This window comes from Rhizopus delemar, genomic scaffold, assembly GCF_000149305.1.
Source record: "Rhizopus delemar RA 99-880 supercont3.1 genomic scaffold, whole genome shotgun sequence".
Lineage (NCBI taxonomy): Eukaryota > Fungi > Mucoromycota > Mucoromycetes > Mucorales > Rhizopodaceae > Rhizopus > Rhizopus delemar.
Window position 1 is genome coordinate 5,090,210 of NW_027137827.1, and position 22,997 is coordinate 5,113,206.

At 34.2% G+C, this 22,997-nt stretch overlaps 7 protein-coding genes across 7 annotated transcripts; 2 read left to right on the forward strand and 5 right to left on the reverse strand.

The window, feature by feature from the left end:
* Positions 1–132: 132 nt before the first annotated feature.
* Positions 133–2,117, reverse strand: RO3G_01975 (uncharacterized protein; the record flags this gene model as incomplete). The annotated part of the gene is made up of 6 exons (XM_067656566.1): positions 133–387; positions 452–847; positions 928–1,181; positions 1,226–1,802; positions 1,873–2,025; positions 2,064–2,117. The coding sequence occupies 6 exons, from the start codon at positions 2,115–2,117 to the stop codon at positions 133–135; spliced, it is 1,689 nt and encodes a 562-aa protein (XP_067512667.1).
* Positions 2,118–5,567: 3,450 nt separating this feature from the next.
* Positions 5,568–7,420, forward strand: RO3G_01976 (uncharacterized protein; the record flags this gene model as incomplete). Its single annotated transcript, XM_067656567.1, has 8 exons — positions 5,568–5,688; positions 5,754–5,852; positions 5,907–6,136; positions 6,187–6,588; positions 6,703–6,874; positions 6,932–7,071; positions 7,127–7,232; positions 7,407–7,420. The coding sequence occupies 8 exons, from the start codon at positions 5,568–5,570 to the stop codon at positions 7,418–7,420; spliced, it is 1,284 nt and encodes a 427-aa protein (XP_067512668.1).
* Positions 7,421–9,095: 1,675 nt separating this feature from the next.
* RO3G_01977 (uncharacterized protein) lies at positions 9,096–9,882 on the forward strand (the record flags this gene model as incomplete). The annotated part of the gene is made up of 2 exons (XM_067656568.1): positions 9,096–9,174; positions 9,314–9,882. The coding sequence occupies 2 exons, from the start codon at positions 9,096–9,098 to the stop codon at positions 9,880–9,882; spliced, it is 648 nt and encodes a 215-aa protein (XP_067512669.1).
* Positions 9,883–10,238: 356 nt separating this feature from the next.
* Positions 10,239–14,220, reverse strand: RO3G_01978 (uncharacterized protein; the record flags this gene model as incomplete). Its single annotated transcript, XM_067656569.1, has 11 exons — positions 10,239–10,826; positions 10,885–11,055; positions 11,113–11,289; positions 11,349–11,495; positions 11,553–11,657; positions 11,706–11,945; positions 11,997–12,273; positions 12,328–12,421; positions 12,471–12,622; positions 12,787–13,999; positions 14,055–14,220. 11 exons carry the CDS (start codon positions 14,218–14,220, stop codon positions 10,239–10,241), a joined length of 3,330 nt encoding a protein of 1,109 aa, XP_067512670.1.
* Positions 14,221–16,232: 2,012 nt separating this feature from the next.
* On the reverse strand, positions 16,233–18,049 carry RO3G_01979 (uncharacterized protein; the record flags this gene model as incomplete). The annotated part of the gene is made up of 3 exons (XM_067656570.1): positions 16,233–16,288; positions 16,448–17,790; positions 17,850–18,049. The coding sequence occupies 3 exons, from the start codon at positions 18,047–18,049 to the stop codon at positions 16,233–16,235; spliced, it is 1,599 nt and encodes a 532-aa protein (XP_067512671.1).
* Positions 18,050–18,454: 405 nt separating this feature from the next.
* Positions 18,455–19,292, reverse strand: RO3G_01980 (uncharacterized protein; the record flags this gene model as incomplete). Its single annotated transcript, XM_067656571.1, has 4 exons — positions 18,455–18,464; positions 18,607–18,795; positions 18,844–19,032; positions 19,084–19,292. The coding sequence occupies 4 exons, from the start codon at positions 19,290–19,292 to the stop codon at positions 18,455–18,457; spliced, it is 597 nt and encodes a 198-aa protein (XP_067512672.1).
* A 1,241-nt stretch (positions 19,293–20,533) lies between these two features.
* On the reverse strand, positions 20,534–21,922 carry RO3G_01981 (uncharacterized protein; the record flags this gene model as incomplete). Its single annotated transcript, XM_067656572.1, has 4 exons — positions 20,534–21,086; positions 21,145–21,540; positions 21,598–21,797; positions 21,854–21,922. The coding sequence occupies 4 exons, from the start codon at positions 21,920–21,922 to the stop codon at positions 20,534–20,536; spliced, it is 1,218 nt and encodes a 405-aa protein (XP_067512673.1).
* Positions 21,923–22,997: the final 1,075 nt, after the last annotated feature.

Below are 22,997 nucleotides of genomic sequence, written 5' to 3' on the forward strand. Positions count from 1 at the left end.
AGAGAAATGTTTTTATTTATTGCTTATTTTTGTCACCCTCCCCTTCCCCTTTGTTTTCTATAAGAAAAAAAGATATATATAAATTTATAAAGGATGTTAAATACATTTATTGTTTGGTTAATAAACTTTTTATTACTCAACTTCCAGGCTATCAACTTCCTCTTCTTGTAACATCATCTCAATTCTTCTTGTCTCTTCAATGACTGTTATCATATCTTTTGTGGTTGCAACAGATGAAAGGAATGAATGTTTTAATAACGTGTCTGCATCAGGTCTTTTATCTTGATCTTCAGTTATACAAAGTCTTAAAAAGTCTTTGAATTCTTCTGACCAGTTTTCAGGTTCTTTTAATGGAGGTAAACCATTAGAAGCAATTAAAAATAAAGCCTATAAAGATGGTTAAACACTGCTTTCTATCCTTCAACTATACGCGATATTTACTATTACTTACTCTTAATGGAGGATGCTCTACATAAGGTGGTACTCCTTCTGCCATTTCTAATAATACAACACCTAAACTCCAAATATCTACCTTTTGATCATAGCTTTGCCCCTTGATCACTTCAGGAGCCATCCAATATGGTGTTCCAACAATAGAGTTTCTTTGAGGTTGTGTTGATGTCAATTGTGCACAGTATCCAAAATCTGCCAATTTGACTTCACCTCGCAAATTCAACAAAATATTGTCACTTCGAATGTCTCGATGAATACGGTTTAATCTGTGTAGTCGTGTCAATGCTCTTAAAATATCTCGCACTACTCTTCCCATATGTGCTTCTTTTAACCGTGTCCTGTCATCAATAGAAATGATATCTGCTAATGACACATCCATACATTCCATTACAACCTGCAAATATGTTATTGGTCAGTTCTCTCTCTCTCTCTCTCTCTCTCTCTTTTTCTCTTTTTTTTTTTTTATTTTTTTACCCAAATTTCTTCTTCAGTAGTATAACATGCAACGAATTCTACAATATTTGGATGTCGACTCATTTTCATGGATAATAATTCGTTTTTGATCTTGCTCACTTTTTCTTTGGCTTCATATGAAATCTTTTTGATAGCAACTACACGTTGACTATTCACATGTTTTGCTGCATACATTGGTCCTGATTCTCCTTCGGCAATCAATATAAAATCAGTATAAAGTGTAGTAGGGTCTGTGGTTGAATCAACAATGGCATCTGTGTACAAATAGGATTAGATTTCATGAGAATTATAAAGTTACTTAATTGAATACCTAATGAATTGGAATCTGTTTCCGTCAAGTCGGGTTCTTGTTTGTTATCCGGCATGGAGGGTATATCTGTAGATGATTTAAAAACTGCTAGATGCAATAGTTTTGATGATCTTGCTCTTGAAGGAGGTGCATAGCCTTTTGGTAAGCTTTCTTCTCCTTCTTCTTCCTCTTCATTGTCCTTGTCTTTCTGAGATACCACGTTCGATTGTAAGGAATAGGGCATACGAACCTGATTCATCACTCTTTCAACTGTAACAGGATTATTTCTCACTACATCTTCAGGTACACCCGAAGCCAACAAGATTTTTTGCCATTTTTCCGGTAAACCTTTATAACCATATTGTCCAACTTCAACATGCACATTATGCTGAATGTTGTAAGGCTTTCCTACAAGCATTGGTTTATTGTCACACAAAAAGGCTTTAGGGAGAGAATGAGGAGATGTAGGTGTCTTTTTGTCCTTTTCGTGTTTGATGGGTGAAGGAACAAGGTGTGGTGCAACATAATGTGTATCTAAAACATCATCACTTGGTAAATTAGATTGTTGCCAAACATCAGGTAAACCCTATCATGCAATGCTTTTAATTTCCTTCTTCATTTCCTACTTTTTTTCTTTTTTTCTTTTTTTCTTTTACCATGTACTTTCCATTGTCTCTATTATATTCAACATGAATGCCGTGTTCAACTTGTGTTGGCTTACTGATATCCAATATTTTATCTCCAAATCCACTTTGATTTGATATTTTTGAGGATAAAGATGTCTCTGAACGATTTGTTTGTCTGTAAAGCTTTAAACTTGATAAAGTAGACGAAGATGCCATTTTACGTAGGCCTCTTGGTGCTGTTGTTGTAGTAATAGTTGTTGAAGATTTTCTGTCATTATTGGGCGTAGATATTGTATTGCCCATTTATATATATACTGTGTGTTTATCTACAACAAGGTAGTTTTTTATATACAATAAAAAAGTGAGCGTGTGTGTATGGAATTTTTTGTTTGTGAAATGGTAACGTTTTTCACTAAAGGTAATAAAATACAAAAAACACATATAAAATGTGTGTATTTTGGGGAAAATAAATAGGTTTGAACGAGTAACAAAAAAAAATGATTCTATTTTCTTTTTTTGGTGTTTAGTATTATGATTTTTATGCGCGTGTTTAACACAAAAAGAAAGGGAAAAAAATGGTAGGGGAGTAAAAAAAAGTTCGTTGGCCTTGAATATTCTTAAGTGTCACAAAGCCCTGAAAGAAACCACGATATTAGCATGAAAAAAAGGCAGATCTATAAAACAAGGGATGATGCTATTTCATATCACGTAACTGATTTATAAGTGTAATTAATTTGGTAACTCTTATATCTTTTTATATTGTATATTTAAAAAATGTATTGTTCTTTAATGTTAATACGGATTTATTCAAATACAATCAACAAATATATGCTCTTTGTATTATCACATCAGACAATAAACTCATGATATAATATGTAAACTAACAGATAAGCAACCTCATTCTTATATAATTATTGATTCCAAACATTGACTTAAAAAGAGTATTAAATCATAATATACTGTTAACAAGATGTTCAATTAAATGTCTTTAACGAATACACTTGTTATACGCATTTATTAAAGTTGTTAAATCCTATTCTGCATTTCTACCTTATTCCATATGGATAAATATCCTGCAATGTACTATAAAACATTTTATTGAATTTAATTAAACCATTTTGATCGAGCTTTGATCTTTTAAGAGGGAGTATTCACTTTCATTGTCTCCTTCACTCCTCGAAAGGTTACATTAAATAGTATTGCCATGTGGCATATTTTTCAATTTCCGGTACAACTTTCCATCCAATTTAAAATAGGCACCATCTTATCGTCGCCTATTTTTCTGTTCCAACCAATTATACAAGCGCATTTCTCTTTAGTACTATTACTACAGTAGTTTTACAGCTACAGTAAAGTATGGACGCAAAGGAAAAGAATCATTACTGTTTACCGCGTAAAAGTTCTAAGAAGGGACCTTGAGTGAAATTAAAAAATCTTGGAGTGTGTTAGTGAATGCTTATATAGGCTATATTAATATACATGAGCATTTAGTCACAGAATTCATCCTTAGTAGCATTATGCTGAATGCTATCCAAACAATAAAAAAAAAGCACAAGCTTTTTTAGAATTTACGCCTTTTGTAACACAGGAAAATCGCTTCTTAATGACGACGGGAGTAATTTCCAAAGGGAGAAGGCTCAAGCATGGGGTCAATACGCAATAAGAATGGTTATTTGAAATCATGTAGCTTACAGTTACAAATAAACACGTATTTACTTTAAAGGATTCATGATCTGATAAGCCTAGAGTACTTACTATCTTGTAATAAGCAAGTATTTACATAACATACAATATTTAGAATGTTGATATATGATATTCAATATAGTAGCCAAGTAGAGGCAAAAGGATTTCTATATTTGAATTTGGAGCCCAAAGCTAATGTTTATTATTTATTGGAGAATTTTTAATTTCAAGATGCTTTCTGTATACATTTCAACTTCAATTGGGTTGAAAAAGAAGTAACGTTGAAATAAAAACGAGTAGCACCAACGAAGAATGATCAACAATGTAAAAACAGCTTACCTGTTCTTTTGAAATTAGATAAATATCTCACGTTTCTGTAAAACTATGAAAAACAATGCCCATCGTGTGATGTGCATTCTATTGGCTACATTAATTATTGAATAAAAACCTAACAATTATACATTTTCATTAAAAACCAAATAAGCTTGTACATTTATTATTTAGTAAGCTCATCTTCCATACAGCAAAAAATATATATATTTGTGTTTTTTTCATACATATAATAAATGTCGTTTTTGGTTGATTTTAATTTAAGTATTTTGTTTTGATTGTTTACATAATAATATAATGCTTGTATTTTAGTAATTTGCTATTATTCTTATTCTTCAAAAAGGCAGCAGCTTGAATATACCTTCGAATGCTGTATTTCCTGTTTACATTTAATGATTTTGAATAATGAGTTATTTTCTAATATAATGGAATCATCTGCGTTTTCTTTGTTGCCTTGGTGGTTTACATGAGTTATCATATTCATCTTCGATATTAGCAGAGTAATGGTCTGTTTCTAAGGTATTGATCTTTTAAACTAATTTAATGATATACTATAACGACATAATATTTCGGTAGCTTATCGTTTCTTTACCATTGGCGTACATAATGCTAGCTAAAGTCAATTAACGTTACCTTGAGAGCTACTAACTTACTTACAATACCTTATCAGACGCTTATAATGCATTAGATAATGCATTAATCAAATAAGTTAATAAATAGGACAAGCAACGCGATGTTGTCTACATGGTTAAGTGAATTGTAGATGTAATATTTAAACTCCATCTAAAAAAACATTCATGTTCTATCTTTTTGTCCTTTTTTTTTGGCACTATTTTTTATGGAAGGAACGAGACCAGAAAATGAGCAGTTGAGGTTTATACCACGCCAACAAATGAATAGAGCCAGCTTTTATCTTTTATTATTTCTATTCTGTTTATTGTTTTTTAATTTTACAGATGACAGCCTATTAAAAGAAGGAAAGCTTACAAAAGCTGATATCATTCAAGAATTACAGAATGAAAAAGAACTTCTTGGAAACATGACCTTTGGTGTTAATGTTACTCACGTAAAGCAAAAAAAAAGAAAAAGAAAAAGTTGTTTACTTGGAGAAAGAGCATTTAAACTAAGAGAGAAAAAATAGCCTTTACCTTCTTCAGTCTTGTCTTCACTTGACGATTTATGGTCTGTACATGAACCGTATTCTTCACATTATTATCATAATGTAACTGGAACATTTAGAGGTAAAATAACCAGAAAAAAAAAAGGAGAGAGAGGAGGAATATAGATTGTTTATATGTGTTTAAAAGGTGATTGGAAAAATCGAAATATAAGTATACCCAATACAGCCAATAAGACAGAAATAGAAGAGGCTCGAAAAGAATTCAAGTTTGATGGACCAGCATCTTTTACACTACAGTTAAAGTCATTCTCAACAGATATTGAGGAAACAAACTATATTGAAGTAGATTTAAAGCGCACTCAATAGATTATGTACGCCTGTATTAACAGCATATAATAGGGTTATATTCGAATAAAAGATGCTGAAAAGAGCGATTCTGGAGTTTTATTGACAGCAGGGGGCGTTCACTTTCTTAGTAATGGTTCATTGTATTTGATAGCTGTTCCAAATGGGTAAGAAAATACTTGAACTTGCTTATGTGAATATTAAACTTGCTTATAGCTTATCAACGCCCCTGCAAGATTTATTAAATATGTTGTGGTCAAATAGCTCGTTTATTCACGCCAGAAAAGTATTAATTGAACAGATTGATAAAAGAATAGAAGAATTAGAAGATGATCGGTCTTTAGATTGGGAATCCTCTGATGAATCTGGTAATAAGTTACCATATATTATTACAGCGTAATGTTTATTCAACTTTTTTTTGCTTCTTCTACAGACTATCCTGCACCATTCTCATGTCAATTTCAAATGTTTTCTCAGCTAAATCCTGTACCAAAAGACATAACACAATCTGATTTACTTGAATATGAACAAGGTAACAAAAACAGATTATTTAGTATACATTTTGATATAACACGGCATAAAATAGAACTAGCAAATCCTCAGGGAATATCTACTATTCGACCACCTCCACTTTTATTATCTTCTGAGCTCTATTCACCTAATTGCCATCTTTTACTTTCCATTGATAAACAAGCAGGAATTAAGATTGAAAAATATTATAAAAAAGCAGTTGCTTATGCAGGAATGGCAAGCGTCATAGCTGTAATCCAGATATTTGCATTAATTCATCAAATGGAATTTACGCCTACCCCATCAGTAAGACGCTTTATTATATAAAAATATTGGCTGATAATTTTATTCTTTAGAGTGTCTCCAATGTTTCTTATTGGACTATTGCTATTCAAGCTATTATGGATGGTTACCTTTGTTTACTTCATTTGACAACTGGTGTTGTGCTTGAAACTGTATTTATTCCTTTTGCGACAGCAGCCTTCTTTACGTTCATCTTGGTCTCAATATTTGGTATGCGATATTTACTTGTTGTCTGGAGAATACAAAGACCGGAGTCTATTCGAGCAACACCTGCAGAACGACAACAGCAACAACAGCAACAACAGCAACAACAGCAGCAACGGCAACAACAGCAAGAACCCGACTATAACGTTAGCTCAGAAAGCTTATTGCCAACTGCTAATGTTATAAGACCTAATACTACTACTAATACCAACAATGCCACAACCACAGAAGAGACGAGCCCTTATAGAGAAGTAACCTATCTCTATTATAGATTATGTGAGTTTTTTCTTTTATTTTTCTTTATACTAATGTAAATATGTATTTCAGATGCTGTGTTATTACTCGGTTTGTTCTTATTTTATCAGTCTATTACAAGGTCAGCCTTTGTCCAAAATGTCATCCTTAGCACACTTGGATTATTTCTTTATTCCTTCTGGATACCTCAAATCATAAGAAATGTCTGGAGAGGTTGCAGAAGACCGCTGAGTCATAGATATATATTGACTATGAGCATTACTCGTCTATCTGTTCCATTGTGTAAGTTTTTTTTTTGTATTATTTTAGACATAACCTATTTAATAACAACACGAATAGATTTCTATGGATGCCCAGATAATTTAATTGGGCATGAAACAACGCCTTGGGTATGGGCGGTTGTTGCCTATGTTGTATTACAAATCATTATTCTGTTCCTTCAGGATGCATTTGGTCCACGATTATTTGTACCTTCTAAAGTGAGTAGAAAGACTCTTATCATCACAACTCAATCCAACACACTATTCTTTTTAGTATCTTCCGCAGACGTATGATTATCATCCTATTTTATCTGGTTCTGATGAAGAAACATTACAGCAAGAGACAGCGGCAAATGCTCAACCAAAAGATTGTGCCATTTGTATGTTACCCATCGATATCACTCAGAATAGTCATTCAGGCTTAAATGTTTTATCTCGTGCAAATTATATGATGACTCCTTGTCATCATCTATTTCATACTGAATGTTTAGAAAGGGTATTAAAAACATGCATTTTTTTTATCTGTTTTTGCTAACAAAAATTATAATGTATAGTGGATGAGGATTAAACTGGAGTGCCCCGTCTGCAGATCGTATCTTCCCGCATGTTAAACATTTCTTTCTTGTACATTTATTTTATTTCTTTACCTTCATTAAAGCATCAATTTTATCATTTATTACTCAATATTTTGCAAAGTTACTTTTTTTCTAAGGGCTTGCCTTTAATTGTCTTAAAATTATCCAGAAGAAAAATGAAGCTAATGAAAATTGAAAAAAAATAATACGATTTTTTTTCAAATTAGTCCCTGGAGATTGCTCGTGGTAATAATTTTGGTATGGGTCCGTTGCATCTATTTTAGTAAATAGACAATTGCAAATATCAAGAAACTTGCTTAAGATTGCTTTTTGATGATAAATATGCATAATGACCTTATAGAAGACAGTAGTACTTTTCAGTAATAAAAACCATTCACTTGATAGACTATTATGCTATGTTCTTTCACTATCAAAAAAGAATGATAGAAATAGCCATTTCTAAAGGAATGCACTGTTGTCAGTAACTTTTCTTACTGTCATCTAGAAATACAAAGTTTGTAATGCACATAAATAAGGAAGTGAGAATCGCTTCTTTTCTCTCTTTATTACTGAATTTTAAGCATAGTATTTCCAAATCACTGAAGGTTATGTAAGCATAAGGTATTTGACAGTTTTTAAGAGTGGACCATATACTCTTACTCTTTCTTTTTTGTTGCTGTAAATATATGAAAACCAGCAAACGTAGACGCCTTTTTATATGTTTAAAAGGGGTCGTTATGTCTATGGTTAATATAAGCATATCATGTAAAGGCTCTCAATGCTCAAATTCTCTTGCCAAAAAATAAAATGTTAAAACTATTTCCAATCATCTTTTTCTAGTTTACAGATTGGAAAGTGTTTTCAGTAACTCAGTTTTATTTACAACGAAAAGTGAACAAGCCGTTTGTCTTAACTACAGTAGTCTCATAAATTTTGATTTGAAGCTTACGAGCATTCTTTAATATTCATATAGATACTTTTCAACTTGAAGAATATCAGAAGTCAATACACGAATGACAAATGGGATATTTATCTTGATAAGATACTTCGAATAAAACATATAGAGCAATCAAAAAATAAATTAAATAAATTGAGTGTCAGGCATAAAATAGACAACTATTCTTTAAAGATGGTTTTAAGCAACTTTAGAATAGTAAGCGCAAAAAGTCTGCTATAGTGTCCTCTTTTAAATCAAGAAGAGATCTAACATATAGTGGATATGTGCGTATAGACTTCTTTTACTATATTTATTACTTAATAAAGAAGTAATAAAATGGATTAAAAATAGTAAAGCTTTCTTCTTTGTGGTTGAAATCATATATGAATAGAGAATGACTTATAGGATTAAAGCTTATATTTGTTTAAACCTCAAACGCAGAACATGGATTAGACGATATAGCTCATAACAGAGTAGGGTCTGTTAATAAATGACCATAGATAATTGCACGTGTAAGGTGAACTGTATTTCAAACACAAAAAAGGCTGTCTATGTTCTTTTTATAAATCATCAATAAGATATATGTAAACGTGAATCTAAGATTAAAATCAAAGAAAACAACTTTTCTGCTATTTATCCAATTTTACTCCGATGATTTTAAAACAGTGGGAAATCCAGTGGATTTATGCTTAAATTTTTTTGTTTAATTTTAATTTTTCTATTGTGCCTCCATGGCTACATCCTCATTTAGATCTTCTCGTTGGGATCCTATATTAATTATTGCTCAAGTAAAAATAGATAAAATGAAATGTAAGTACATGTTAAACATGAAATCCTTTTCATTAGATTACATCTTTGCAGTCTGTATCATACATCATCCTGAGCATCCTACTTTATGTTGCAACTACCCTTACAGGCACAGAATCAACACTAGACCTTATTTTTGTAGACTCAGAGATCAGAGCAGACACAGGCTTTGGCTGGACAATCCTGATAGTCTGGATGGTTAACGCATTTGCTACTATACCCCTTCTTGTGCTTATTGTTCAACGAGCTAGACAAATTCTTGATTTTGTATTAACATTTCACTTTATTCATTTGATTTTTGTTTGGAAAGTTTCTCGGCATTTTCCTGTGAGCTTCACTTGGTGGTTACTTCAATTTGTGAATATTTTGATCATGACACTTGGAGGAGAGTGGGCATGTATGCATAGAGAAATGAAACCTATTATAATACAAAGTAATTTAAGACAGCAACAACAGGCAGGAAGCAGCGAAAACAGCTCAGTAGTGGTAGAAGAAGAAGAAGAGGGACCAGTAGGGAAGAAAAATCAAAAGAGAAAAGTATCTGATGCTCAAACTGAGGAAAGAACTGGAGCAGAGATCGAAGATAAGGGTTCATTGCTGACTGTAATGGGCAAAGCTAAAAAGGTTCTTTTATTGAACAATTCAAGCAGTCGTAGTGGTCGATATGACGTGATACCAATGGACGATATAGAAGCACATAATGACGTGTAAATAGCGAAATATAATAAAAATACTCTTTAACAACAAAAAGCATGTATCAAATGAAGTAGCACACTAAACTTTTTTCTTTTTTTATTTTCATTACAGGTAAACAGAAACACACTGTAACAGCAATAGACATAAAATAGAAATGCTTTTATTCATAGCATTGTATGCTATAAAATGACCTAATGTTTCACATGTATTATTCAAACGGAGCATATCCTATTCTGAAGCATAAAGCAATTAGGCTTAAAGGATGATTTCATAATCAATGGTATATTACAAGTTGTTTCTTGTAGTAATATCTATCTTTGAAAGCAAAATTGCTGAACAAAAAACTAATTTTTATAATTCATTTATACAATTTATTTTTCTTGGTCAGCCAACTTGAGTCCATACTCATTTAATTGAGCAGTTGTTACTTCTGATGGACTGTTGACTACAAAGTCTTTACCGCCTGCTGCTTTAGGAAATGCGATGACATCACGAATAGATGAAGCTTGACACAGGATGGCCATCAAACGATCAAAGCCCAAGGCGATACCTCCGTGAGGTGGACAACCTCCGCCGAGGGCATCAATCAAATGATCAAATCGTTGATACTCATGCTTCTCGAGCTGCAGGACCTTCTCTAAAATGAAAGTCTGCATCACAGGAGAATGAATACGTATCGAGCCACCGCCAATTTCCATGCCATTTAATACCAAATCATAGTGCTGACCACGTACCTTTTCAGGATGTGTGCCTAATAAGGGAATATCTTGATCGAATGGAGCTGTGAATGGATGGTGTGTGGATTGCCAGGTACGAAGGCCGGCTTCATCAGGAGAAAAGAGAGGGAAAGATTCGACCCATAAAAATTTGTATGGATTAGACGAAAATTGAAGTAATCCTTTGGTTCGTAAGAGGTTGGATAGATAGAGACGGATTCTTCCCATAGTTGTATTGCCTCCCTAAAGAAAGATATTCTACTTGAATACATGAAATATGCTTGTGTAAAAAGGAGCTTACATAAAGATAATCAGGTCTTTTATAGGTCATTATTAAATCACCTTGTTCTATATCAAGTTTTTGATTCAATTCAGATTCAATAGACCCAATGCGTTGTGAGTGACGAAGTTGAGGACATTTAGAAGGCCATGAATGAATATTATTTTCATTGATCTTGACAAATGCAAAGTTCTGAAGAAGAAAAAAGATTGAGGATAAGAAGACATTAAGAAAATTTGCTAGTTATACCTTATCTTCACCAAGCTCCAGCTCTTTCTGCATAGCCTTTAACTCACTACCAGTAAGCAAAGACCCCTTTTTAACAACCATACAATCTACTGAGGCATCACCAATAGCATCTTTGACGTATGAACCAATATCATTAATATGCATATCGAATCGGGTATCAGGTTTATCAGAACCATACTATATAGAAAGAATTATAACCAAAATTCCCCTTAACTTCCTTTTTTTTCTCTCTTTACCTTTGACATAGCTTCATGGTAAGTCATATGTGGGAAAGAAGCTTTTGTTAGTTTTCTATCCAAAGCCCTATCCCAAATAGCAGTAATCATGCCTTCGATTATACTTTGAATATCTTGTGCTTTTATAAAGGACATTTCTAAATCAATCTACCAAGAAAAGTGTTTGTTCAATAATCTTTTTTGCGGAATAGAAACTCTTTTTACCTGCGTGAATTCAGGTTGTCTATCAGCTCTTAAATCCTCATCTCTAAAGCAACGAGCAATTTGAAAATAGCGATCAAACCCAGCTGCCATTAACATTTGTTTATGCTATGCATGTATCAGATTAACTAAAAAATCGCTTTTTCCTTTTTGTACCTGCTGTGGACTTTGAGGAAGTGCATAAAAATTTCCCTTCCTTCTTGTAGGCACGATAAATTCTCTAGCCCCTTCAGGCGTTGATTTAAACAGCATAGGCGTCTCTATCTCTGTAAACCCATTTTCAATCAAATAATTTCGAACTGTATTAGCTGTCATGGATCTTAATCGAATATTACGCTGTAATTCATCTCTACGAAGATCTAAATAACGATATCGAAGTCTTACTTCTTCATTTGGCTACTTGCATAATAAGTAAAGACGTACAATTTTTCGTTCAATTGTTTTTACCAGTTGGTTTTGACCTGGCCAAAACGGTAAAGAAGGTGAAGCAGGGTTTAGACAATAGATAGTTTTAATCTCTACTTCAATTTCTCCTGTTGCTTGCTTTTCATTTGCCATGCCTTCAGGTCGCTTTCGAACAATACCTTCTACACAAATAACATTCTCTGCAGAAAGGGATTGAATCTGTGATTTGAGTTGTGGGTTGTTGTTATCGCGAAAGACAAGCTGTGTCACTCCAGAATGATCTCGAATTGGTATAAAGATCAAGTCTTGAGAAAGAGATCTAAAAAAGAAGGAATTGTTTAGGCATTAAAAAGAAAGGAATATTAACTTGTACCTTGAAGATTGTGCCCACCCGCACAAGACAACTTTTTCTCCTTCATTTGTAGCACGTAGATCTCCACAGTAATGAGTTCGACTAGGATATTGACCTTTTGTTTATATTAAAAAAAATACAACTAAATAAAAAGGAAAAGTTACCGTGGTGGCGCTCACTGTCCTTATAGCCTTGTAAATACTGCTCTTTTTGTTTGGCAGAACAAGAAAACGAACGAAAAGTGGTAAGCTTTGTCGAGGGTCTTATGTGGCTGCAGTGTCTATTCAAAAATGTTTTACTACCTAAAAGTAGAATTCTATTAAAACGTGAAGCCATATCGAACACAAAAAAGGAAAAAAAAAAAAGAAATGCTAGGGGGTGTGGAGATCAAAGAATATAGGATTATTTCGGAACAGTCGGGGAGGAAACAATCATAATTTTTATGTCAAAAAAGAAACTTTATTAAAAATACATGTTTACATATCACTGCCTCGAGCATGTTCAACTACTACTTTTGCAGGTACACGGCCCATTTGAGTACGTGTAGGTCTCAATTGGCCCTCTTCTACTTCAGCAAATCGTTCACCACGAAGAATGTGTCCTTTCAACTCACTATCATTATCCTTGTTACCAAACACGCCATGTTTGACTGTGTTTACGCCATCTTGAACCTTTTGTTCGGCCCATTTCACATCTTGATTAGCTGTGTCCTTGACAGAGACAAAACCATTTCGCACTTGCTCAGTGCCTTTTTCATACCAGCTCTTTGCTTTTTGTTCACCTTGATCCTTCCATCGGCCCGCATTGTCAGAGACTGTTTGATGCAAGTCACCCAAGCTGCCACTTAGTCGGTCCCTTTGGTTAACGTATTGATCACTTGCTTCACGTTTTAAGCGAGCGCCTTGGTCTTGTGCAGTATTATAAGCATCACTGGCTTTGGCAGACGCACTATTCCATGTTGATTGTGCTTGTCTTTCAGCAGAGTTGACATTAGATTGGGCTCTGTCCTTTGTTTGCTCCCATGCAGCATTGGTGTCATGTTTAACTTGATTAGCCTCACTAGAGAGAGCGTCTTTTGTATCATTCCAAGCACCAGAAAGTCGATTGGCATCTCTTTCTGCTGTATTGGCAGTATCTTGCTTTGCGTCATTCAATTTGCTCTTTGCTTGATTTATAGAAGCGTCAGCATCTTTAGAGGAAGAACCAAAAAGACTAGACCAAAAAGATTTGCGCTCTTCGTGTGGGGGATGGGAGGCATTGGACTTGTTCCAAACACCCTCAACCTTCTTTGTATCTTTTTCAACAAGATTACTTGTGTCGTGGATAACATCATTGGCATGCGCTTCCAATTTCATTTCTTTATCTGTTTTTGTTCTATCCGAGCTGAGCTTTTCTTGCACCATTGGGTTATCTGTCTTTTGGCTTCCACCAAACCAACCGCTCCACATGGATTGACCTTCATTGTTTTCGCTTACAGAGGAAGCTACCTGTCGTGTAGCACGATCTTCTTTTTCTTTGTTCTCCCAGACTCCTTTGACCTTATCTGTGTCCTTGCCGACTAAACGACTAGTGTCCTTGTTGTTATCAGTAGAGCCTTGCTCCAGATTAGACTCCCAAGAGGGCTTCTTTGGATCTGAAGAGACTTTTTCACTAACCATAGGATTTTTATTAGCATCCTTTTCTTGAATTATATCTATTACAAAATCAATTGGTTAAAAAACTGATAGTCAAGTCATATTCAAACTTACTGTTATGATTTGGACTTTTAGTATACATATAACCACCAACAGCTGTAGCGGCTAATAGACCACCAAGTAAAAGACCATTACCATTTTTAGTCTTGGCATCTGTTGCATATTGTCTCTTTGAAAGAGGTTGTTGGTTTTTAATTGATTGAAAGATACGAGAATACATGATGAATAAAAATTATAATAAATCCATTTTTTAAAAATATGCTTCTCTTTATACCTTTACAAGGTCAAGAGAAATTGATTTAATAATTACATCATGAAGTTTATTTTATTATTTTAGTTTTTTCGGAATTTAAACAATGCTGTATTCCCAAAGTTTATTGGTCCTCAAGCTGGAAAAAAATTGGTTCCAAAAAAGAAACGCTTTGTTGTTGTAATTCATGCTATAAAGAAAAGACAATAAGAATTAAAAATAGCTACTTTTTCAATTTTCATGATCATATTAATACCTTGAATACTTTCAACATATTAATTTGTACGCTGAATGATGTTGAAACAAGTACGCTTCACAACTCTACAACTTGTCATTTGTTTTCTAATTGATTTAACGTGTTCTTTAATAGGATTGTACGGTTTTGATCAATTAGATACTATAAACTGTCAGGGTTTAAATGCTTTCAAACATGGTATCTTGTTTGTCTCAAAGTTCCGCATTCAAAATAAATGTCATGATATCTATATACTTCTAAGAGTCTTCCAAAGTGTGATTCGTATCCTCCCTCATCAAACCAGGTTGAGAATTACATAAAAGCATATTCTTTACTCTTAGATCGGCCAGCGCCAACTATATATACATGTGTTATCGTGTTGGTCCAGACATCAAGATTTCGTTGGTTATCGCGGTACTTGATAGCATGATCTTCACACATTTTATGTCGTACAAAAAAGCGTCAGTGGCATGTCATCACCCATTCATTATGCTCCTCTCTTTTCTTTTCATTAATTACCAATAAAACACAATTTTTGAGTAAACGCCCAGGAATCAGGATAAAAAAAGGACTCATTCAGTTCAAAAATGACATTCATGATCTTGTCGGAAGCCTACCAAATTGAAATACATGCTATAGAGATCAGTAAGCCGGAGGCTTACAAAACAATACAGTCGGTGGTCGTGTTGTCGCGATAACCGCATATACTTTTCTGTCTGTCACGCCTTTAATGAAAAAAACATGGTTCTGGTTGTCATTGATTTTCTTTATTAATATCAAAGAGATTGCAAATATATTTATGCATGAGAGGCACAGATTCCAAGCCCTTTTTCTTATTAAGCATATTGAGAACAATCCTCTTTTCGATTTATCTGATACAATGGACATGTTTTACAAAATTTGAAAATCTTAAGATCAGCAAACTATTCTACGTGATTATAAAAGAAAAGATTGTTCTTTTTTCAAACAATTTAGAAAGACTATAAAGATAAGAAATGATGAAAAAGCCTTGGAAAGTGAAGATAATATATAGTCAAATGGCAGCAAATTGAAGTGGATTTTATGCCCAACTTTATTTTCATTGATGAAGCTGAGTACAACATGCACATGGTGCCTACAAATCGTTAATCAGCTGAAATAATACCCGTCAACGTTAGAATCCTAATGCAACGTAGGATACCGGTGGCAATCCTTGGAGTTGCCTCCATTTATGGGTAACAGAATTCCATCAAAGCTTTCAAATGCTTCCAAGAAAAGAAAGCTGATCTCTAGCTTGACATAAATCAGGAGGAAAGAATTAATCAAACGAAACAAAGGCTGAACGTTATCGAGACTTCATAAACAAAATCATGGGTGAACTTGCTATACATCATATGAGGGGCTTTTGTTTAGTAATGGTCAATGCTTCTATTTACCATGCAAACGGCTTGAAGATCCACGTGAGATAATGTGGTTACTATCACCTATATCTTTTCCTTACTCCCATTTTCTGAACCCAACTGAAGCGAATAAAAAGGTCTGTATTGCTAGAAGAAGATAAACAAGAAAAGTATACAAAAGGATATGCATGAAGAATCTGATAGAAGATATAAGACATTCTATTTCTCGATTTAAAAACTTCTTAAACAAATGCTCATGTAACCAATTGCTTAATTAAAAAATGATAAAAAGGTACCAAAAACCACATAAAATTAGAGTCTAATTTCTCCACTCTTTGGAATCAGAAATTTTTCAGTCTTGAAAGCATTTATTTCTCTTTGGAACTAATTTTTCCAGATTGAGGATCAATTAACTCTGGAGATACTGTACGTCATGATTGCAATGTTTTATTTTGCTTTTGGACTCCAATTAAGGAATCGAGTGAGAGGCGTTGTTGGAATTTCAAAAAATGAATAACCTACAAGCATTATATTCACGTAAGAAATCATCGTAATGCAAATTTTAGCTTATTTTTCCCTTTACCTTTTCCTGCAATCAAAATGTTGAGAAGAGGTTGGAATAATTTTTCATAATTTACAGTGTCTGATAAACCAGGTTGTTTCCTTGACCAATTCTCTGTTTGAATTCCCCAATTAAGCATATCTTGTTTTGAGAACACACAAGGGAACATATCTAAAAGTGGACCAAAGATATCAGGTCGACTTTCAGGAGCAATATCCATTTCAGATATCAAGTAATATATGGGATAGCGTTTCTCCACGTTCTTGTGATAATCCACGCAAGCTTCTAATAATTCATGCCTTTGGTTAGCCTCGGTAACGGGAAAAGGGCTACCATCCAAGAATTCAGAAAGCTTGGAGGGTTTGATGGGCATAGCAGCAGATACAGCTTGATTGATTGGAATATCACCAAAGATCTCCAAGACAAGGGCGTCCATCAGATCCTTCTTGGCTTGTTTGTCAAGATCATCCATGCTCTTTGGTCCATCAGCCTCAACATCGGTCTCTTGTTTTCCATCCACATCTAAGCTTTGGATTGTACCAGCCCGGGCATCTAAAGCGACGAGCTTGGCCAAATTGAGTATCAAGGTGCTGTATTCAAATCGACCACCGAGGGCATTAACGATTTTATTGGCCTGATCTGAGAGAGTCTTCATCTGATCAGGTACATTAAAGTGAGTCTTCATCATGGACTTGCGCAAAGTCATCTGTATATCTGTAGGTGGTGTAGTATAGCGAGCGGCTGAGCTCAAGGCACCAAATTGAATAATCTTTACATCCAGAGCATGAAGCTGGTCTTCACTAAACACATATTTCAATGGCTCTGTCAATTTATCTTGCTCTTTTGCCTTTTGGCTAAAAAAGTGGCTCTGAATCCAGTCATAGACGCCTTGGTTCTTTGCTGCCTTTTGCTTGAGTGCCTCCATGGCAGGATCAACATGTTCCCAATCGGTTCCATTTTCCTTAAATGACATGACGTCCACAATAGCTACATCTTCCGGATGAATGTTGCCACCCAAGGCAGATTCATGCACACCCCAGCCGTGGCCCTGAGTACGCTCAATGATGCGGACACCAAAATCTCGTTTAATAGCTTCTAAATCCATCACACTTGACCAAGGTATCTCGGTCCATTCGTTGATTGTCTCACACGGTTCAAGTTCTGTTCTCCAGTGGCGTTGATTATTACTACACAAATCATGAAGAATCTTTTTATCTTGAGCCTCGTATCGTCGGGCAAGATCTTCAAATGGCATCCAAGGATATATGTTGTTAATTCTAAGCATAGGTGCAATAATGGTACGGTTGGTTTCTAAAGCAAGTCGAATGCCATTTCTAAAACATTCTTGTTGTTCAGGAAAGTCACTTCATGAAAAAAATAATTTACTACATTTTGTATGCTCGTATATGGGGTAAGTTTTTACCTGTGAGGAAACCAAGATAAATATTTTTCTTCGGTAGGGTCTGCTTTTTTAGGTGGTGGAGTATGTACATTAGGTGGATTATTGATAGATGAGAGGGATGATGAAGATGTTGACTTGAGACGAGGGAATACACTTAAAGAAAAGAATAGAAAGAATACAAGAAACAAGACATAAAAGACTAGTCTTTGAACCCTTATCATTGTTGCTAAAGAAAAATAAAAAAGTAATGAGTCGGTGTCCTTAATTAAATTGAGTGAAGATCCTTGCTGATTGGGCAAGAAAAACGTATCACAACTTTAAAAAAGATACTAAATTTATAAATGAAGACATGCTTTTATTAGAGTTATGGTTGTTTACGAGTTTTTAAATAATCAAGTTAATTTGTTTTTTCTTTCTCTATTAATATTTTCTCATGTTCATTCGTATATAAGAATTGATTCACTAAACCGATTGATATATCGTGTAACTCTGGTATCCAATCAGATGGTTGATCTACCATCCTTTGGTTTTCTAGGCACATTATATTAGCATGTTCATCTAAACAATCACTATAAGAATTAACTACATAAAATACACCATAGTTACCTGTAATACAATGATATGAATCAAATGGAGCTGTATTCATCAAATTAATAGCCATGAATGAAGTAAATATAAACCATACGACTGTCATAAGCCAAACAGGAATAGCCAATGCCCAATATCTATCCATTGTGTTTTAGTTCTTACTTTTATGTAAAATGTTATTATGTTATACCTGTCAGGGTAATAAGTGATGCCCAAGCTGTGTAAAATGGGATCAGGAACGTAAGCCCAAATAAGATAAAGACCAAAAGCAACAAATGATGTTAAATACATGACAAATCCATAATATTCGTAAGCGGGTGTTTTATTTGTAATAGCTACAGGTGGCGCTCTCTCTACATGTGGTATATTGTATGGAATCCTAAAAGAATTTAATAACTGAATGCTTTCTTTTCTTTTTAGTGTTTACTCTGAATAAGATCTAGGTCGATGTCCTTGGGTGACCTTTTGAATTCCTTTTTCTGTTGAGACATGAGGAACATCTGCTGTAAGAGATAAAGTAGCAAGTCGCTTTACATTGCGTATCTTGTCTGCTGCTGCTAATTTACCATATTTCACATTTAAAAAACTACTGAATGAATGCCGTCGCTTGTTAATTCTACAAAAAGGAATTAAATCGTATGATCGCTTTATTTCTTTTTTCTTTTACGTTGGCTTATGTAACTGGTCTCTAGTTGGTTTGGATGAAGCAAGTAATTGACTGTTTCCACGACGCATAAATAGATCTTCAGCCTGTTGCTGCTGCTTTTTAGAAGGCTGAATCAAGTCAGGTAAAGACGTCGTTGATCTTGAATTTGAGAGATATTGTGTTGTAAGAATTCGTTTTGCTAAAGAGACACGGCCAGCATTTTCTTCCATTGAAAATAAAAAGAGAAGTGACAGTGAATTGATCAGACGGTTTTTATGACCCGAATTTATGCTAGGCTAAAATAAAAGCTCAATTTACCTAGAATAGCTAGCATGAGCAGTATCGTTTTGACTCTAATGATTATGAAGTCTTTTTAATCCTTAATATTCGAGCTGTAAACCAGCCAAGAAAAAACAAGAGCAGCAAGTATTTCAGTACTGCTCAAGCCCAAAAATACAAAAAAAAGGGTTTATTTTGAGAGATTACGAGCGCATTACATTCTTAATACACACTGAAGAAAGAAAAAAAAAAAAAAAATACAATCTCAATGCTAGACAAAGTAGTGGACGAGAATTTGTTTCTCTACAAACCTATTCATCAGGAAATGGTAAGGCCTACCTGTAACTCGAAAATCATTACATGTAATTTTTGCTATTCAAGAATTTTATGATTCGCTTTGTACACGGACGTGGCATAAAAGTTTTGCTCAGTTTTGTTCCATAATTATAGCATTATTATCCATTCCCTAGGGTTTGGAGCTGATATACAAAAAGTAGCATGCGACAATATCTGGAAAATGGGATGTGAAGATCAAGTGCTTGTTGTCGTACCTGCAGTTCAATCTGAATTTAGCAGTAAGCAGAATACATGAGTTGATACCTAATGCAGTACTAGGTGTAAGAACCTCTCATGTCTTAAACAACAAACCACAAGAATAAAAAGAAGACTTTGGAATCGCGATCAAGCAGCCGTATTGACTTTTCTAAAGATTCTAAATAGTTTGAGAAAAACTGGCGAACGCTCTAGCCTTTTCACCAGAAAATATTTTTTAGACTGATCATCTTTAAGTAGAACAAAAGTAGGAAAATCACAAAAAAATCTCCACCAGGGTTAACGCTTTGGTCATTTAATACAGGTATTGCATTAAAACAGGCACAAAGCGATAACAATAAATGTACTAAAAGAAATTTTCATTTAGGTTAGTGACATTTATTTTTCTGGAATTGACATTTGATTTTTGCTAAACAAAGTTCACCTTCTTCAAACCGACAAAATTTACCTGCCCCACTGTATTACACGCAAATATAGAAAAGGAAATAAAGAGAAATATATCACTGATAGTTCATTATCAGCACATATCTTTTCACTTATTGCTAAAAGTATAACATTACTGTCAGCTTATAGCTTTTATTCATTAAATAATTGCTAAAATGTGCCGATAGGTTCTAAATATGCTGCGTTATTTTTATTTTTATATCTTTTTGGTTTGGGATTTAAATTCTTCTGGTGTTGGTGTCAGTGGTAATCCTCGACGACCTTTCAATATGTTTCCAATGTAGAATTCACCAGCTTTATAACTTGATCTGACTAAGGGTCCACTAGCCACATACTTGAATCCCATTTCCATACCCTTTGTTTCCCAATGCTTGAATTTTTCAGGAGTGACATATTCGTGCACTTTCATGTGTCTCTTGGTAGGTCTCATGTATTGTCCAAGTGTTACGCAGTCAACGTCAACTTTTCGAAGTTCTTGAAGCGCTTCCAAAACCTCTTCATCAGTTTCACCACAACCAAGCATGATGGATGTCTTGGTGATTAAGTCAGGTCTTGTCTTCTTGGCGTGTTCAAGCACCTTTAGAGATTGACGGAAACCAGCTCTACGATCACGCACATAAGGCGTCAAGGCTTCTACTGTTTCAATATTATGGGCATATACATCCAAGCCTGATTTTGCTACTGTTTCTACTCCCTCTAGCGAACCACCAAAATCACCAGTTAAGCATTCTACGAGAATATGAGGTGCCCTAATTAAGAATGATATTTGAGTCAGAAGTTATGTTATTATAGGATGATCATCATTACTTTTGCTTGATTTTGCTAATTGTCTCTGCAAAGTGACGAGAGCCACCATCAGCAAGATCATCACGATCCACGCTTGTCAATACAACATAATCTAGTCCCCATCGACTGATAGCTTCTGATGTATGTTCCGGTTCATGAGGATCCAACGGTTTAGGCGTTCTGTTGGTCTTTACAGAACAAAAGCGACAGCCTCTTGTACATTCATCGCCCATCAACATAATAGTAGCCGTTGCTGTCTGATGCTCTCCTCCTCCCCAACAGTCACCAATGTTTGGACAACGTGCTTCCTCGCACACCGTGTGAAGTTTCAATCCACGCAAATCTTTTTTGATCTTGCTGAAATTTTTGCCTACAGGAATATCAGTCTTTAGCCATTCTGGTAGACGAGGTTGCTTTCTAATATGATTGTATATTAGAATGTGTACACTACAAAAAAAAAAAGACAATGTTTACAATTTTGTAGTCTTGACTTGTTTGCCTGCAACAATGGTTTCTCTCAACTCCAAGGCCTCTGTATGGCTTAATTTTTCAGTTTGACCAGGGTTGACGAATTCATCTAATGAATTTGTCTCTTCCTGTAATTTTTGTCGAAGCTCTTGTAGTCTTGATGTTTTAGTTTGGTCACTTAGGGTAGCTTGTGTACGGCGCTGGGTCTATTAAAAAAAATTAAATAAAAATAACAGCCAATGGATTTCTAGTGTGAGCATACAGCAATAATGATTGTTCTCTTTAAAAGGTGCTGACTGGAGTGTGTAGTGAACGTTCTTAAAAGCGACATATTCTTTTAGTTAAAGAAAAAGAGAATAAAAAGTATAAAAAAAAAAAAACCAAAATCAAGGACATTTGTGACTTATCTTCCACCGAGTTAAAAAAAAAAAATAGATGGGGATGCTGTTTATGGTAGTTTTTTAAACATGGATTGTTGGTACCAATTGATAATGAATCTACTGCAATAAATTCATAAGATAAATAATGCTGTGGACATCATAGGTTTAAATAAAAAAAGTTTATAAATGCAGATACTATATCGGGATAATTTTGATATATCAAAGATGCGCAGTTGAAGTAAACAGCAAAGACAATTAAGAGAGTTGGTCCTAAACTGTTGATTGAAATCGACTTTATTCATTTTGAAAATATTTCAAAATTTTAATTGATAGTTTAGGGATAGCTTAATAAATCTGTATTTGTCAGTCATAACTAAGAAATAGAATTCTGCTGTAAGCGAATGTTGCTTGTCCTTTAGTTAATAAATCGTATTTCTCTAAACAAAGAACTAAAGAAATATACAATTTGTATTTCTTGAATAATTGAACTTGTTCCTTTGCGTTATTAAGTTTTTAATCAAAAGATAAAATTATTTACTTTTTAGAAAGAATGCTTGAAAGAAGTAGAATGAGGTTCTTTAGTTTTCTTATCATAGAACCTAATGAATATTTGAGTGGTTGAACTGTCTAGACTTGTTCTTCAAGTCATTAAACATGTCTGCATAGAGCCGCTCACTTTTCGAGGCGTTCAAAGTGCACGCCAATTTTTTGCTGTAGGATTCAATCTTGTCAACTAAATCGTATTAGTACGAACCTTAATCTCATTTAATTTTTAAAGTAAAATAAGAAAGACATAGGAATCGATCATAAATGACGCTTCTGATAGAAATGTTCCCAGAAATTGGATCATACGTCTACAGCATGACGTTAAAAAAAAAAAAAAAAAAAAAAAAAGACAAGTAAAAAATGATGTAGATGGGCATATGCTGACTAACTTATAATAGATAAATATACTTGCTTTCTTCAGGTATGTGAACAACAAGATATGTTCCAATGACTTTGTTCTAAAATGTTTACAAATTGTTT